The following is an 18,240-nucleotide window of genomic DNA, read 5'->3' as shown; positions in this document are numbered from 1 at the left end:
AAAGTTTTGAGGAGGTTGAGCAATTACCCCAGGAGGAGGTCAGTAGATGGTGTGAGGCCATGTAGAAAGAGTTGAATTCTATGAAGGAGCTTGGTGTGTTTTCCATCACTATATGGGGTGAGAATCAATCATGTCTTAAGTTAGCACAAAATGGTCAGTTTAAAGGTCGTACAAAACATTTGGATATCCGCTTTCAAAATGTTTGTCAAACAGTGAGAGCAGAAATTAAGTTACTGTCCCAGTCATGAAAATTTAGCTGATGGATTTACAAAACCGCTTGGGTTTCAGCGTCATGAAGAATTTTGTGAAGAAATGGGTCTGAAATAATTTTGTATAACTGTTTCTTTTTTTGCCAGCAAGAGGGGGTGTTAGGGCTCTAAACCTAAGACACTGGCAAAGTAGCAAGGTCACATGATTTAAGTTGTTAAGTCGTTAAGTTGTTAGGATGCTCAGTATATATAGAGCACGGGTGTCAAACACAAGGCCCGGGGGCCAAATCCGGCCCGCCAGAGCTCGTCATGTGGCCCGCCGAGCGCCCCAGCCAGCGGGCCCCAGCAGCGCGGGACCTTGCTGCTGAAGCGCTGCGTCGACAAAGCGCCGACAAACAGCTGGGGCCTGGGGGGGGTAGAAAGGCGGCCGGAGCAGCGCTGCGTGGAGCTCCCTGAGCCACAGCAGGAGAAGGAGGAGACAGCTTGCCGGGTCGGTGCCTAGCAGCGCTGCACGGAGAGTCCCGAGCCTCTGGGACGCAGCAGTGCTCTGTAGCACTTTGAATCCTCCTCCTCTTGCCACGGCTCGGTGCCTGGAAACGGCTGCTGCTGCTGCTGAAGCACAGACAAAGCACCCAGCAGCGCCGCGTGGAGGAGGATTCAAAGTGCTACAGAGCACTGCTGCGTCCCAGAGGCTCGGGACTCTCCGTACGGCGCTGCCGGGCACCGACCCGGCAAGCCTCCTCCTCCTCCTGCCTCACCTCCTCCTCCTCCTGCCGCGGCTCAGCCTCATGAACATGAGCTCAGCAGCGGCTCAGCCTCATGAACGTGCAACTCTGAGGCTTTACGCACGTCTCCTAAAATGGACACCCGCTGCCTCACACTGCACGGGAAATGCTTTTTGCCCCTGGGTCCCTTCGCACTCTTTTCTGGCACTGAATCAAGGCGGCGACCCCCCCCTTTCCTTTCTTTCTTCCTCTCTCTCGTTCTTATTCTTTCTTTCCCTCTCCTTCCTTCCTTCTTTATCTCTGTCTTCTCTCCCTCTTTCTTTTTCTTTCCTTCTTTATTCCCTTCCTTCTTTCCTACTCTTCTTTCTCTCCCCTCTTTCCTTCCTCTCCCTCCTGCTCCCTCTTTCCTTCCTTCCTTCCTTCCTTCCTTCCTTCCTTCCTTCCTTCCGTCCTTCCCATCTTTCTTCCTCTCCCTCATTCTTATTCTTTCTTTCCCTCTCTACTTCCTTCCTTCTTTCTCCCTTTCCGCCTTCTCTCCCTCTTTCTTTTTCTTTCCTTCTTTATTCCCTTCCTTCTTTCCTACTCTTCTTTCTCTCCCCTCTTTCCTTCCTTCCTCTCTCCCTCCCACTCCCTCTTTCCTTCCTTCCTTCCTTCCTCCCTCCCCTCCCCTCCCTCTCCTCAGAAACATAGGATGCTGCTTTATACTTCTGGCCCTTAAACCCTGGAACCAGGAGAGCAGTTCCAGTGAGTCAACCTCAGCCAGTCCCTTTGGTGAAGGGTGGTGGCTCACTGGCAGAACATCTGTCCTGCATGCAGAAGGACCCCAGCATCTCCAGGTACCAGTAGCTCTGCAAAGCTCCTGCATGAAACCCTAGCGAGCCTCCACCACCCAGTGCAGTTACCAAAAATCATTTTTCAATAAATTGTACAATAATTGTACATTTGAATATCTACTTGCCATTATTCTGACTATGTTTCTGCTTTCAGAGCTAGTTATTACTTACATTATTGCAAAAAAAACAGTAATAATTGAATGCAGTGACAATAATTTATGATAATAAAGAGTGGACACATAGTCCTACAGATATAACTGGCCCTTTGAGGGTGACCAAACTGCTGGTGCGGCCCCCGATGAATTTGAGTTTGACACCCCTGATATAGAGCATTTGTTTTGTTTGCCTGTGGGGTGTGGAGCAGTCATGTCTGAAAGCTCTGGATGTGTTTCTGTTATCTGTCTGCAATAAAACTGTCTTCGAAAGTTGGGCTTCCGTGGGTCGTTTCTGGCAAAGCTACAAGGTTTTTTACCACAACAATAATCCAGCCGCTGTGCTTGATTAATGCTCTGCAAAGAGAACTGTTTCTGGTCTGTGCAGCACAAGCGTTTTACTGGATCAGTGCAGAAAAAAACTCTTAGGAACCCCATATGCTGTGGGTGTTGTTGTTTAATTCCATGAAAATACTTGAAGTTCATCTTGTAGAGATCCATAATGAATTTCAAAAGAGATATGTAATCCAAAAGGTAGCCTTACTAAGAAACTCTGTGATCCAATGATTCTCCTCCATGACTTCCTTATGCAGAGCTCTCTGGTCAGGATCCAGCAACGCCCACTCCTCGTCTGTGAAATGAACAGCTACATCTTCAAAGCACACTGGACCCTAAAATAAAAAGAGAAAGGTCCCCTTCTTAGACAACATACAGATTATTTACTACACATTGCTCTGTTGTTTTCTGCCTGGCTGCCACATCTCACAGCCTCTTTGCCTGCAATGCTCCTTCTCCCTACCTGATCTGGTTCCAGATCTGCTGTTTCTCCACTGCCTCCATGCAAAGATGGATGAAGAGGTCTTCCTGGCATCATTCTGTCACCTGTAAGAGACAAGGGAGGTGGCAGGCCATTAACATGCTTTTCTCAGAGGTGAAGCAGTGCATCTCTAACTCAGAAAAAGTCTCACCTTCTGAGTGCCTTTTAACATTTGTATTTTAGCAAAGTAAAAATACATGTCCCTCATTTGAGATCTTGGCCTCAAGCATCTGCCCTCAAAAGATGAAAAAAAAAAACAACCCACAGATTAGTTGCCAAATCTATAGAATGTGACGAAATGGAAAAAACCTCCTTCCTCCTTACCCAGTGGCCTCTTTTTGGTGTCCAATAGAGTCCTCTCTGCCTCAGAGGAATCCAGGCCCATTTCTGCAAACATAATCGTTTCCTGAAAGAGCAACAGGGGTTGAAAACAGAGAATGAAGAGAAAGATTAGAAAAGGAATAGGAGAGTCAAAAGCTTTAGGAGCATCAGATATCATTCCTTGGGTGCTTTACAAAAAAGATTGGGGGATTAAGAGAGAATTTTGGGATACTCTCTCTCATGTTCAGAGCCCCTGGAGAGTATCCAGAGGAAAGTCTCTCTCACCTGCTGCTCTGCCTGCTTCCTCTTCTCTGCCTGACTCAGAAGGAATCCTTCAGCCAGGGCCACCGCCTGGGAACTGGTCTCTGCTCCACATTCCCTCACCCAGTTCTCCAACTCCTGTGGAAGAACAGCCAGGAACTGCTCCAAGACCACCAGGTCCACCATCTCAGCTTTCGTGTGCCTTTCTGGCTTTAGCCACTGATGGTCAAGGTGGTGGAGTCGGCTGCAAACCTCTCGAGGTCCTTTGGTCTCCTGGTAGCAGAACTGTCTGAACTGCTGGCTCTGCATATCTGAGCTGATGGTGTCCTCCTCACTCAGAATCTTCAGCATGGGGCTTTCCCAGAATCCCTCACTGCTTCCAGTTTTGATGGCATGGCCTCTTCCTGCTTCAGGGCCAGCTGAGTCTTGCTCATCCATCTGGGCCCCCAGGAAGGCTCCAAGAGGTCAGAAGGAAGCCCTTGTTCTTCTGCCCAGGACCGCCTGTCCTAAGTAGAGGCGCTTGCAAATCCTACAAAGCAAATATTGTTCTGTTATGAAACAAATACACGGTCAAGAGAATAAAAGGTTTTCTGAGAAAGCATGGGTCAATCTTGGTAGGAACCAGTGCTGGACTGCACTACAGCCCCGACTCTGAACTTTCTTTTCAAAAAAGGAAAAGGAGAAGCCAGCTTCTAGACCTACTAGAAGGAAGGTTACTATGCAAAATGTGCAGGAAACATAGGGAATTTCTGTTGAATGAATCTGCCCGGTTGCTCCTGCCTTTCAGTGATTTCAGTCAAAGAATGAAGTCAGAACTGTGACTGACAAATGAGTCTTTTCTACGAGTGTAATTTTGACATTAGACTACAGCCTCTGGAGCCACAGCTGGCGCAGTTTGACCTCGCCCTCAAAGGCACACTCTCCCATTATCTCCTGAGACAGACGGATACCAACCATCCCTGGGGTCCTCAAGAGTTGCTCTCTGTCCCATCCTCACTTCAGGACCCATTTCTTTCCTGCTTCTGTCTCATTTTCTACCACCTGGAATCTGCAAAGTTCTCAAGACAGACTACTGGGGTGGGATCCCTCTTTCTTTCCTCTGAGGGCCAGATACCTATCTAGCCACCCCCTGAGGGCCAAAGGAAAGCATTAAAAAGTGATTAAAGAACGGCTCACATTCTTACTGGAATTGAAAGTGCCTCTTTCCAGCTCCGGCTACTTTGTCTGTCCCCTTGGGACAGAGATGACATGGCCAGGGTATTCCATGCTCAGGATGACATGGGATTATTGCAGTGTCCTCTATGTGGAACTGCCCTTGAAGAAAACTGGTCCAAAATGCGGCGGCCAGATTATTGGCTGGGTCCTCTTTCTTTATAAATGGCATTTCTATCCCATATTTTCTCCATGGAGCTCAAGGTGGCCTCCATGGATCTTCCCTGTCAGGCTGGCTGTCTTTCCCCCCCACACACAACACAACTCTGGCCATTCATTACTTCATATTTATCAGTCCATCACAAGCCCCAGTTGGAGCTCAGCAATTTCAGTCCTTCCTGGACGATGGAGTTGCCTGGACTGAGTCCCCCCCCCTCCTTCATAGAATCATAGAGTTGGAAGAGACCACAAGGGCCATCCAGTCCAACCCCCTGCCAAGCAGGAAACACCATCAAAGCATTCTTGACATATGGCTGTCAAGCCTCTGCTTAAAGACCTCCAAAGAAGGAGACTCCACCACACTCCTTGGTAGCAAATTCCACTGCCGAACAGCTCTTACTGTCAGGAAGTTCTTCCTAATGTTTAGGTGGAATCTTCTTTCTTGAAGTTTGAATCCATTGCTCCGTGTCCGCTTCTCTGGAGCAGCAGAAAACAATCTTTCTCCCTCCTCCATATGACATCCTTTCATATATTTGAACATGGCTATCATATCACCCCTCAACCTTCTCTTCTCCAGGCTAAACATACCCAGCTCCCTAAGCCGTTCCTCATAAGGCATCAAGCCATAGCCTACAGAAGATCAAAAGTGATTATGAGGCTCTGGGCAGGAAGGTGAAGCAATTAAATGCACAAATTGTCATCTCATCTGTCCTCCCAGTTGAACGACATGGCCCAGGGAGAGAGAGAAAAATAGGGGAAGTGAACAACTGGCTTCGCAAATGGTGCAAACAGGAACGGTTTGGATTCTTATATCACGGTCTGCAGTTTCTTGAAGATGGACTTCTGGCAGGTGATGGGCTGCACCTCACAAAAGATGGGAGGAATGTTTTTGCCATGAAACTCAAAAACCTCATCAGGAGGGCTTTAAACTGACATATGGGGGAGGGAGACAGTGGTCCTGAAGGTAGGAGTCTATCAAGTTCTGAAGATGTTCATCCAAATGTCAAGGACCAAATGGAGCAAAAAGCACGCAGACCTAGTGGTGGAAGGAAAATATCCTTAAATAAGAGGCATGGGGGAATGATAAATGGTCTTCAATGTCTGTATACTAATGCACAGAGCATGGGAAATAAACAAGATGAACTTGAGCTCTTGGTACAGCAAACTAAATATGACATAATAGGCATTACTGAAACCTGGTGGGATGAGTCTCATGATTGGAATGTACAAATAGAGGGATACAATCTATTTCAGAGAAATAGACCAAACAGGAGAGGAGGAGGAGTAGTGTTATATGTCAGGGATGTGTATACCTGTGAAGAGATCCAGGATTTAAAACTTCAAAGCCAAGTTGAGAGTATCTGGGTCAAAATTAAGGGAGAGAAAAATAACAGTGATCTCAATGTGGGAGTTTACTATAGACCCCCAAGCCAAACTGAGGACGCAGATGAAGCCTTCCTGGAACAGATGACCAGGCATTCAAAAGGAGGTGAGATAGTAGTAATGGGGGATTTCAACTATCCTGATATTTGTTGGATGTCAAACTCAGCCAAGAGCATAAGGTCGAACAGATTCCTCACTGGCCTTGCAGACAATTTCATTGTCCAGAAAGTGGGAGAAGCAACAAGAGGATCAGCCATTTTAGATCTGGTCCTAACCAATAGTGATGACCTGGTTAGTGGGGTAGATGTGGCAGGATCATTAGGTGGGAGTGATCATGCTCTTCTGGAGTTTATTGTTCAGCGGAAAGGAGCAACCAAGCATACTAAGACTCAAATCCTAAACTTTAAGAAAGCCGACTTCAGAAAACTTAGGGAAACGCTGGGTGAGATCCCATGGACAGAAATACTAAAAGGGAAGGGAGTTCACGATGGTTGGGAGTTTGTTAAAAGAGAGATATTAAAAGCACAACTTCAGGCAATACCAATGAGACGGAAACATGGAAGGTGCATAAAGAAGCCAGGGTGGCTATCTAGAAAACTTTTAACTGAGTTAAGATTTAAAAGGGATATGTACAAAAAAATGGAAAAGGGGGGAAATCACCAGAGAGGAATTCAAACATATAGCCAGCATGTGTAGAGACAAAGTCAGAAAAGCTAAAGCACAGAATGAACTCAGGCTCACCAGAGAGGTTAAAAGCAACAAAAAGGGCTTTTATGGGTATGTCCATAGCAAAAGGAAGAACAAGGAAACAGTGGGGTCACTTAGAGGAGAAGATGGTGAAATGCAAACAGGGGACAGAGAAAGGGCAGAACTCCTCAATGCCTTCTTTGCCTCAGTCTTCTCCAAAAAAGAAAACAATGCCCAACCTGAAGAATATGGAGCAGATGATTCAGCAGGGGAAACACAGCCCAGAACAAGTAAGGAGGTAGTACAAGAATACTTGGCTAGTTTAGATGTATTCAAGTCTCCAGGGCCAGATGAACTACATCCAAGAGTATTAAAAGAACTGGCAGAGGTGATTTCAGAACCACTGGTAATAATCTTTGATAATTCCTGGAAAACAGGTGAAGTTCCAGCAGACTGGAGGAGGGCAAATGTTGTCCCTATTTTCAAAAAGGGGGAAAGAGAGGACCCAAACAATTACCGCCCAGTAAGCCTGACATCAATACCAGGAAAGATTCTAGAGCAGATCATCAAGCAAACAGTCTGTGAGCACCTAGAAAGAAACTCTGTGATCACTAAAAGTCAGCATGGGTTTCTGAAAAATAAATCATGTCAGACTAATCTGATCTCATTTTTTGACAAAATTACAAGCCTGTTAGATGAAGGGAACGCTGTGGATGTAGCGTATCTTGATTTCAGCAAGGCCTTTGACAAGGTGCCCCATGATATTATTGTAAAGAAGCTGGTAAAATGCGGGCTAGACAATGCTACCATTCAGTAGATTTGTAACTGGCTGACTGACCGAACCCAAAGCGTGCTCATCAATGGCTCCTCCTCATCCTGGAGAGTAGTGACTAGTGGGGTGCCACAGGGTTCTGTCTTGGGCCCAGTCTTATTCAACATCTTTATCAATGACTTGGATGATGGGCTTGAGGGCATCCTGAGCAAGTTTGCAGATGACACCAAATTGGGAGCAGTGGCTAATACCCCAGAGGACAGGATCACACTTCAAAATGACCTTAACAGATTAGACAACTGGGCCAAAGCAAACAAGATGAATTTTAACAAGGAGAAATGTAAGGTACTACACTTGGGCAAAAAAAAATGAAAAGCACAAATACAGGATGGGTGACACCTGGCTTGAGAGCAGTACATGTGAAAAGGATCTAGGAGTCTTGGTAGACCACAAACTTGACATGAGTCAGCAGTGTGATGCAGCAGCTAAAAAAGCCAATGCAATTCTGGGCTGCATCAATAGGAGTATAGCATCTAGATCTAGGGAAGTAATAGTACCACTGTATTCTGCTCTGGTCAGACCTCACCTGGAGTACTGTGTCCAGTTCTGGGCACCACAGTTCAAGAAGGATACTGACAAGCTGGAACGTGTCCAGAAGAGGGCAACCAAAATGGTCAAAGGCCTGGAAACGATGCCTTATGAGGAACGGCTTAGGGAGCTGGGTATGTTTAGCCTGGAGAAGAGAAGGTTAAGGGGTGATATGATAGCCATGTTCAAATATATAAAAGGATGTCATATAGAGGAGGGTTGTTTTCTGCTGCTCCAGAGAAGCGGACACGGAGCAATGGATTCAAACTTCAAGAAAGAAGATTCCACCTAAACATTAGGAAGAACTTCCTGACAGTAAGAGCTGTTCAGCAGTGGAATTTGCTACCAAGGAGTGTGGTGGAGTCTCCTTCTTTGGAGGTCTTTAAGCAGAGGCTTGACAGCCATATGTCAAAAATGCTTTGATGGTGTTTCCTGCTTGGCAGGGGGTTGGACTGGATGGCCCTTGTGGTCTCTTCCAACTCTATGATTCTATGATTTCCAGGCCTTTGACCATTTTGGTTGCCCTCTTCTGGACACGTTCCAGCTTGTCAGTATCCTTCTTGAACTGTGGTGCCCAGAACTGGACACACTACTCCAGGTGAGGTCTGACCAGAGCAGAATACAGTTGTACTATTACTTCCCTTGATCTAGATGCTATACTCCTATTGATGCAACTTGAGAGGCTGCATGTCTGAACGGGCACTCATGGGTCAGTCAGGAGTCTGGAGAAGACCCTTGTGTGATGAATGGTGGTGGGGAAAGCCTGTTGGCCCTTTTTCTGCTTTTGCTTAAACCTAATCATGAACCTGGTCCATGGGGTCATGATGCGTTGGACCTGACTAAACGACTAAACAACAAAAACAATCACGAACCAAGAACTCAGACACTGTCTCACCACTAATAATGGAGCATGTATTGTAGATATTCCCATAAACTTAATATGCTATTTTTGTGAAGTACCAGTGACAAGGGAAGAGGCCCTTTCCTCCCCGCAGACAACCCAAGGCCCTAACGGGGAAGAGAGAGGAGTCTCGCCAGATCTCAGATGGGGCCTCCGAGGCAGCGCTTGGGCAGGAAAGAGACAAAACGCCTTTATTTTTGGCGCATATCTTATTTCTGAATGTTTCCGTCTGGCTACAACTTCTATTAACAAATGTGACTGCTGCATAAATCTAAACGCCGTTTATTTGCTTGCCATTCTTTTCTCCACAAAGCGCTGAGCATCCCATTGTTACAAAGGAAGAACAGAATCGGAGACCTCCTGCAAAATCGCCCGTTTCCTGGCTTTGCAGGGAGCAAGGAGGGGGTGCAGGACCCTCCACACTGGCTGATTTTGGGGGGCCCCATGCATCTTTGCCTGCAGCCCTCGGACCCTCTTTCTCCCCCATCCAGCCAAAGGGAGGAAAGAGAGGAGACTCACCAGACTGCAGGAGGAGACACCGAAGCAACGCTTTGAACGGAGGCAGACAAAACACCCCCGCCCGCCCCCGCTTGCAGGAAGCGGCTTGGGAGGGTGGGAGGGGCTTTAGATCGGGAGGACCTGGTCCCACCCCCACCTTTCTTTCTGTCCTCTCTAGGAATCCGGTTACGTTCCGTGTAACCCTGGCAGAGCCAAGCGCCCCAAGCTCGCCCTTCCCTCTCGGCGCTCTCTCGCAAAAGCAGGTGCCCAGGAGGAGCCCCACGCATTGCGCACATCCAGAGATGCTGTATTTTGAGGGATCTGAGCTGGTCTCTCCTTTGGCCTGAAACAGCAGGGAAAGCTTGCAGGGGAGGCGTGCCCCCATCCTTGGGCTGCATCTTCTTTCATCCCCATCCTTCTAGTCTTCCGATTGGCTGCGAGCCAAAACCCAACAAGAACGAACCAGATCCCACGTGGAGGTGATGCATGGAGGTTCATGGATCGCCCTTCCCCGCGGCGAGTTGAAAGGGGGGGGGGGAATCCTCAGAGCCTGAAACTCCAACTCCTAGATCACCATGTTAGGATAATTGTTCCCCAAGCTGCTCCAGCAGGAGTAGTATGATTTGTTTTCGTCATGCGAGTGTCTGTGTTCAGCGTGAGAAAGGAAGGAAGTATGTGTTTTATCTCCTTTCTACCATGTGATGTTATTGTACTCTTTTTCTTTCGCTTCTGGTTCTCGATGGAGTAAGAAGCAAGATGCCTAGCTCTGTTCTGTTGGAGTTTTCATAGAATCATAGAGTTGGAAGAGACCACGAGGGCCATCCAGTCCAACCCCCTGCCAAGCAGGAAACACCATCAAAGCATTCTTGACATATGCCTGCCAAGCCTCTGCTTAAAGACCTCCAAAGAAGGAGACTCCACCACACTCCTTGGCAGCAAATTCCACTGTCGAACAGCTCTTACTGTCATGAAGTTCTTCCTAATGTTTAGGTGGAATCTTCTTTCTTGTAGTTTGGATCCATTGCTCCGTGTCCACTTCTCTGGAGCAGCAGAAAACAACCTTTCTCCCTCCTCTATATGACATCCTTTCATATATTTGAACATGGCTTTCATATCACCCCTTAACCTTCTCTTCTCCAGGCTAAACATGCCCAGCTCCCTAAGCCGTTCCTCATAAGGCATTGTTTCCAGGCCTTTGACCATTTTGGTTGCCCTCCTCTGGACACATTCCAGCTTGTCAGTATCCTTGAACTGTGGTGCCCAGAACTGGACACAGTACTCCAGGTGAGGTCTGACCAGAGCAGAATACAGTGGTACTATTACTTCCCTAGATCTAGATGCTATACTCCTATTGGTGCAGCCCAGAATTGCAACGGCTTTTTTAGCTGCTGCATCACACTGTTGACTCATGTCAAGTTTGTGATCTACCAAGACTCCTAGATCCTTTTCACATGTACTGCTCTCAAGCCAGGTGTCACCCATCCTGTATTTGTGCCTTTCAATTTTTTTTGCCCAAGTATAGTACTTTACATTTCTCCCTATTAAAATTTATCTTGTTTGCTTTGGCCCAGTTGTCTAATCTGTTAAGGTCATTTTGAAGTGTGATCCTGTCCTCTGGGGTATTAGCCACCCCTCCCAATTTGGTGCCATCTTCAAACTTGATCAGGATGCCCTGAAGCCCATCATCCAAGTCATTGATAAAGATGTTGAATAAGACTGGGCCCAAGACAGAACCCTGTCTTGACCAATAGGAACTCTGTCTTTTATGAGCAGAGAAACAGAGAATGGACTTTGTAAATAGCCTTTTAATAAAGTAGCTTTAGATCTACTTTTGGCTCCTTCTTTCCTACTGCATGGAGCAGGGGAATGTGCATGCTTTTCTCTACGGAGGGGAGTCGCATATCACTGGCCTCTGGACTGCTAGGGCATCGGCAGCCAGGGATGGCCACCAGAGAAGTGCGTGGAGTCTGGGGCAGTTTAGCGTCTGCCCCGGGCACTTTTCTGAAACGCCAAACATTTTTCTGCCACTTCCCCCCACTCCTCCCCAGTGCCCCCTGCCATATAAAAGCATTATTCAGAAAAGTTGTTTGCACAACACACTAAGGAAGATAGCAACACAATAATTTCTAAACGGTAACAGTTGCATATTTATTCAAAATCAAATGTACATAGTTTAATTAATACAACACAAAACCAATGAACTTGGTCATGCAGTGAAAGTTCTTCGAAGTCTGAGAGTTGTGTACATTGCCACACCTTTGCCTCATAGCGCCCCTCAGGAAAAAACCCTTCATGGGGCAATATCACCCACTTTAGGGACCAAGAGGAAGCCAGTGGTTGCAGAGGAGGAACCGACCTTTAACTGCCCAGGGGTGGCATTCAGGGGGTGGGGCCTCAAGTCAGCCAATAGCAAGCCAGATTCTGGAGTTACTCCAGGCCACTGCTGAGACAACTGCTCTGCCTCTGCTGCAGTGTTGCTAGCTGTGGCATTGAAGCCGACTCCTTTGTCCCTCTCCATGGTGCTGATTCTGCCTCTCCAACCCATCCTGACTGCTGAAGATCTGGGTGCTACGGAAGTCCTCTCCAGTAGTGCGGTGGTCAATTTCCCATGGACAGAACACCCATGTACCACTCACAAGGCTTTTCATCCATCCATTCTCACTTCTCCTCTTCAGCTGTGTGATGCAGCAGCAAAAATAGCTAATCCTATTCTAGGCTGCAAGGGATGCGGGTGGCATTGTGGTCTAAACCACTGAGCCTAGGGCTTGCCGATCAGAAGGTCAGTGGTTCGAATCGCCATGACGGGGTGAGCTCCCGCTGCCCAGTCCTAGCTCCTGCCAACCTAGCAGTTCGAAAGCACGTCAAAGTGCAAGTAGATAAATACTGCTCCGGCGGGAAGGTAAATGGCGTTTCCATGCACTGCTCTGGTTTTGCCAGAAGCAGCTTAGTCATGCTGGCCACATGACCCAGAAAAACTGTCTGTGGACAACTGTCGGCTCCCTCGGCCAGTAAAGCGAGATGAGTGCCGCAACCCCATAGTCGTTTGTGACTGGACTTAACTGTCAGGGGTCCTTTACCTTTGCCTTTTATTCTGGTCTGCATCAAAATAAGCATAGTCCCCGAATTCAGAAAAGAGATAATCATGCTCTATTTTAACTTTGTCAGACTCCACTAGAGTTCTATGTCCAGTTTTGGGCACTACAATTTATGAAGGATATTGACAAGCTAGAACGTGCAGAGGAGGGTGACCAAGACGATCAAGGGTCACATGGAAGATGGAACAAGCTTGTTTTCTGCTGCTCCAGAGGGTAGGATCCAAACCAATGTCTTCCAGTTACAAGGAAGAATGTTTGGACTAAACATTAGGGAGAATATTCTGATGGTGGACTCTCCTTCCTTGCAGGTTTTTAAGCAAGAGGTTGGATGACTATCTGTCATGCATGCTTTTTTTTTACAATAATTTTATTTATTACACTAATTGAATGAAAGCCTCATTATAACAATGCCAAATTATAATACAATTACTAATCTCAATCATTCAAATGCCAAATTATATAATTTAGGTGACCTCCTGCATACTAGAATTGATGGTTTGATCTTTATTTCTGCGTTTCAAAATCTTATTCATATCAATTACACTCCAGTTGAAATAACAATCCTTTATACAACAACTGCAATAGACACTGAGGTCCATCACCGAGGGCCTTCTGGCGGCCTTCTCGGTGGTGGCGCCTGCCCTGTGGAACGCCCTCCCAACAGATGTCAAAGACGAAAACAACTACCAGACTTTTAGAAGACATCTGAAGGCAGCCCTGCTTTTAATGTTTAATAGATTATTGTATTTTATTTTTCTGTTGGAAGCCACCCAGAGTGGCTGGGGAAACCCAGCCAGATGGGCGGGGTATAAATAATAAATTATTATTATTATTATTATTATTATTATTATTATTATTATTATTATTATTATTGACATTCATTCGTGTTAACATATTATATGGTTTGTAAATCTATAAGCGAAACATTCCAACTATGTCCTTATTCCTCCTGTGTGTGTCAGTTATTCTGTCTGTGTTCCTTCCTGTCCTTGTAAAATATTACAGTGGTACCTCGCTAGACGAATGCCACACGGCACGAAAAAATCGCAAAACGAAAATATTTTGCGATTTTTTGGCAGACTTGCAAGATGAAGTTTTCTATGGCTGTGCAATAGAAAACTTTGCAAGACGAAGCAGGGCGCCGCGAGGAGAAACTCAGACCGAGAGCCAGCCCGCCTCGCGCTTCCACCGCCGCCATCGCCTGGCTTCCGCAGCAGCCAGATCCCCCCTCACTCATCTTGAGCCGCCTGCGCACGAACAGGACAGTGCGAACAGGAGAGGCCAACCAGATAGCCAGCCTGCCTGCGCGCGAACGGGCTGTCTGTCTGCTTGGGCATGAGGGTCTGGCTGCTGGGGAAGGAGGGAGGGAGCCTCTCCCTGGCCCTCCTGCTGCTTCCCCCTGAAAAACCTCTGACCGTGGCGGGTGAGTCAGCGCCTTTTTTGCTCTTACCCCCATAGGAACACATGAATGAAATATCAATGCCTTCCTATGGGAAACCGCGCTTCGCAAGATGAAATTATCGCAAGACGAAACGACTCGTGGAACGAATTAATTTCGTCTTGCAAGGTACCGCTGTATATCTATCTTTTCCCAGCCGTTGCTACTGTACATCATGCCTTGGGCGGAGCTAATATCCCATTGTTGTTTCAGAAGTTCTCCACTGCTCCTTCCCGTGATTCACTGTTCTGCAAATTCAGCAGCAAGTGATATTGTTCTTTCATTCCACTGTCAAGCTTCTGCCTTGTACTCTCTCGTAATTTAGATCTCATTTTCTGGACCTTATATTTGGCTCTCAAAACGTTGGGTAGAAAGGTTTTATTCTCAAGTGAATCTCCTCTCTGAGTATCTTCGTAAACCTGCTGATAATGTGTCGATTTCAGAATGAACACCTTTCTGACAGATAAATGACAAATTGGAACTACTTTTTATGTGTATGTGATTTGATACTATTTTATTTTGTTCTAAGCTTCGAAATTTTGTAATCGGTATTTTTATCTTGATACTGGTCATTAATCGTGATAAAATGACGACGACAACAACTACTACTACTACTACTACTACTGGTGTGCGTTCTTTGATGAGAAGTCAGAGTTGCCTTCTGGGTGAAGCTCTTTCCACATTCCAAGCACTGATATGGTTTCTCCCCTGTATGAATTCTTTGATGGGGAGTGAGACTTTCCTTCCAGGCAAAGCTCTTTCCACATTCCATGCACTGATATGGTTTGTCCTTGCTGTGAGTTCTTTGATGGGAACTGAGATGGGAGTACCAACTGAAGCTCTTTCCACATTCCATACACTGATATGGTTTCTCCCCTGTATGAATTCTTTGATGTGCTATGAGACTTTCCTTCTGGGTGAAGCTCTTTCCACATTCTAAGCAGTGATATGGTTTCTCCCCTGTATGAATTATTTCATGGGCTGTGAGACTTTCCTTCCAGGCAAAGCTCTTTCCACATTCCATACACTGATATGGTTTCTTCTCGCTGTGAGTTGTTTTATGGAAACTGAGATGGGATTTCCGAATGAAGCTCTTTCCACATTCCAAGCACTGATATGGTTTCTCCCCTGTATGAATTCTTTGATGGAATGTGAGAGTTAATTTCTGGGTGAAGCTCTTCCCACATTCCAAACACTGAAATGGTTTCTCCCCTGTATGAACTCTTTGATGTGTCTTAAGCATAGCATTCTGACTGAAGCTCTTTCCACATTCCAAACAATGATATGGTTTCTCCCCTGTATGAATTCTTTGATGCGACTTAAAAATGGATTTCTGGCTGAAGCTCTTCCCACATTCCAAACACGGATATGGTTTATCCCCTGTATGAATTCTTTGATGGGTTGTGAGTGTGAGCATTTTCACCCCTCCCATTCTGAAAATCTGGTGATATCTGCTGTTGGGAGGGAACAGTTAGGAATTGTTACTTTGTTGTTTTTCATTCCTGACTCTGCTCTCTGCTGTGTGCTGTGTGCAGTTTAATATCTTCTGTAGACAAGATGGCTAAGTGAGAGGCTGTAACACTCACAAAGCCAGATCTGTAAATATGCAGTAGTTAATAGAAATAAATGAGGAATGTTTTGAAACCTCTACAAATGCTTCTGCTGTTTACTGCTGATTTGGTGCTCATAAAGCCCAGTTATGAGTCCATGATTCCCGGGTGTATGCTGAAGGTGTTCCAGACGTCCTGCCCAGGCATAGGGGCCTAAGAAGACCTGGACAGATCCTGGCATTTACCCACATATGGTAGCAGGCGGATGGTTGCTGGTAGCAGGCTGATGGTTGCAGATGGCTATTGATGGTTGGATAATTGGATGTTTCTGATCCATTTCCATCTGATGCTGCACATCAGAGTTGAGCTGTGAGCTGAAGCTGTTTTTCAAGCTGCTGTTTGATTTACAGAAAAGGTATGTTGCTGGCTGCCAAGAAGACAGCAGAGACGCTTTTCCAGTTTGCCTGTTAATTGTGCTGAGTGGGGAGAGAAGTTGCTGAGAGAGTCAAGAGTATTTGGGGTGCATGAAGGGAAGTGTCTTGCTGTTAACAAAACACAGGCATGGCTTCTGCACATTCTGGCCAGATGTCTCTATCTTTTCCTCTCCTTACACCAGAGACCTATCCTACGTGGCAGGTCAAAATGAAAGCACTTTTACAAAGGGAAAAGCTTTACCATACTATAGAAGATGACCCCCCCAATGAGGATGATGATGGATGGCCAGCGTGGCATGAGGCAGACATGAGAGCCAGGGGGACAATTATTCTGAGTGTCCAGGACCAGTTGTTGGTCAACTTGGAGAACCAGCAGACTGCACGGGCTGTTTGGAATAAACTTCGAGATATGCATCTAAGACAAAATGCAGGATCCAGTGTGCTTTTCTTTAAAAAGCTGTGTAGGCTGGAATTACAGAAAGATGGTGATTTGCCCAGCCATCTAGCCCAGTTAAAACGTCTCAGACAGGATCTTGTCCAGCGAGACTTAAATATTTCAGAAGCTGTTTTTGCAATGCTTATCATAAACAGTTTGGATGAATCTTATGATGCTGTAGCTGCTCAATTGTCGTCTTTGCCCAATGACCGTCTAACAGAAGATTATGTGTCTAGCGTGCTCTTGAATGAGTGGGATCGCAGACAGACTGCTAGAGAAAGCAGGGACAAGGCTGTTGGAAATGCCTACAAGCCTTCAACAGGGGAAAGTGAAAGTGTTGCAAAAGCTCTTAAAATGCGCCGCTGTTTTTCTTGCGGAGAGGTCGGCCATTTTAAAAATCAGTGTAAAAACTCTTCAAAGAAGAAGGGCAACTTCAAAGGCAAAGGGGGAGGAGGCCGAAAACCCCAAGGGCCAGCTGCATCAAAGGCTTTGATTTCACGCAGTTCTAATCAACTCACACGTTCTGTTTTTGTTGTCGACTCAGGAGCCACAAGGCACGTGGCCAATGATAAAAATCTCTTTCTTCATCTTGAGAAACAGGGAGGAGCAATTCATCAAGCGGATGGAACGACTATTAAAAGTTTGGCTCAGGGAACGGTTTCTTTGCAGAGCCTTAATGCAACAGTTAAAAATGTTATGTATGCTCCTCATTTGCAGGATAATCTCTTGAGTGTTTCTCAGCTAGACGCTCAAGGATTTAAAGTGGTGTTTGCAAACTCTCGGTGTGAAATTCTTCGAGATAACAAACTCATTCTTTATGCTAAGTGTGTTGATGGTTTATATGTATTGCCTTTTGTTACAGGTACAGCTGCTGGAGCAACTAAAGAAACTGAAAAGGCATGCTGTAATATATCAGTAGATAAGAATGAGAAATTGCATAACCATTGTATTCATGATTATCATCGTTTGTTTGGTCATTTGCATTTCCAGGCAGTAGGTAAAATGCAAAATATGGTTGAGGGCATGAAAGTTCAAAAGTGTCCTTATCATATGAAATGTGTCTCATGTGCAGAGAACAAAATTAAGCAAGCTCCCAAAGGTACAAAATCTGGGAGGGAGGTTAAGAAACCTTATGAGATTGTGCATGCAGACTTGGTTGGACCTCTAGCGCTCTCTAGAGGAAACTCATGTTATTTTTTGGTTCTGATAGATGCCTATTCTAGATATGTTTGGGTCTATATGTTACAAAAGAAGTCTGAAGCCTTCTCTAAGTTTCAAAAATTTTGTGCATGGCTCAGGAATGTTCACGATGAGCATGTACGTTGTCTTTTTACTGACAGGGGTGGAGAATTTTGTTCAGAACAGTTTGAAAACTTTACTGCTGAACAGGGCATAGAGCACATGACTGCCACGCCCAGATCTCCATGGCAGAATGGTTTATGTGAAAGAGTAAACCAGACCTTGCAACAAGGAATTAAAACTCTGTTGCATGATTCAGGCCTACCCAACCCCTTCTGGGCTGAAGCTCTATCGTGTTTCACCTATATTTACAACCGCAGGTATCAATCAGCCATTGATTGCACCCCATACGAAATGCTGTTCAAAAGGAAACCGTTTGTAAAACATTTAAAAATTTTCGGTTCTGAAGTTTGGGTGCATACTCTGCAAGGTGACAAATTGAGCAAATCTGGTCAACATGGCATTTTTCTAGGTTATGAAAAAGGTTCCTATCGTGTGCTGATGACAGACACAAACACAATTAGGCTGAC

The 18,240-nt window shown here is 45.8% G+C and overlaps 2 protein-coding genes across 2 annotated transcripts in view; both read right to left on the bottom strand.

The window, feature by feature from the left end:
* LOC118079413 (zinc finger protein with KRAB and SCAN domains 7-like) overlaps positions 1 to 9,697 on the bottom strand; it is a 45,738-nt gene extending 36,041 nt beyond the window's left edge. The window contains exons 1-5 of the mRNA XM_060281080.1: positions 9,540 to 9,697; positions 3,343 to 3,847; positions 3,061 to 3,142; positions 2,719 to 2,801; positions 2,464 to 2,590 (exon numbers count right to left, since the gene is read on the bottom strand). Coding sequence (XP_060137063.1) covers positions 2,464 to 2,590; positions 2,719 to 2,801; positions 3,061 to 3,142; positions 3,343 to 3,756 — 706 coding nt within the window. The 5' untranslated portion in view covers positions 3,757 to 3,847; positions 9,540 to 9,697. The remainder of the gene's footprint in view (positions 1 to 2,463; positions 2,591 to 2,718; positions 2,802 to 3,060; positions 3,143 to 3,342; positions 3,848 to 9,539) is intronic.
* Positions 9,698 to 12,287: 2,590 nt separating this feature from the next.
* Positions 12,288 to 18,240, bottom strand: part of LOC118092288 (zinc finger protein 585A-like) — a 30,523-nt gene continuing 24,570 nt past the window's right edge. The window contains exon 8 of the mRNA XM_060280533.1: positions 12,288 to 15,476. Coding sequence (XP_060136516.1) covers positions 14,566 to 15,476 — 911 coding nt within the window. The 3' untranslated portion in view covers positions 12,288 to 14,565. The remainder of the gene's footprint in view (positions 15,477 to 18,240) is intronic.

Source organism: Zootoca vivipara, chromosome 12 (assembly GCF_963506605.1).
Source record: "Zootoca vivipara chromosome 12, rZooViv1.1, whole genome shotgun sequence".
In the NCBI taxonomy this organism is placed as follows: Eukaryota; Metazoa; Chordata; class Lepidosauria; order Squamata; family Lacertidae; genus Zootoca; species Zootoca vivipara.
The sequence above is the reverse complement of the archived record's forward strand: the minus strand, read 5'-3'. Positions and strand labels throughout refer to the sequence as shown.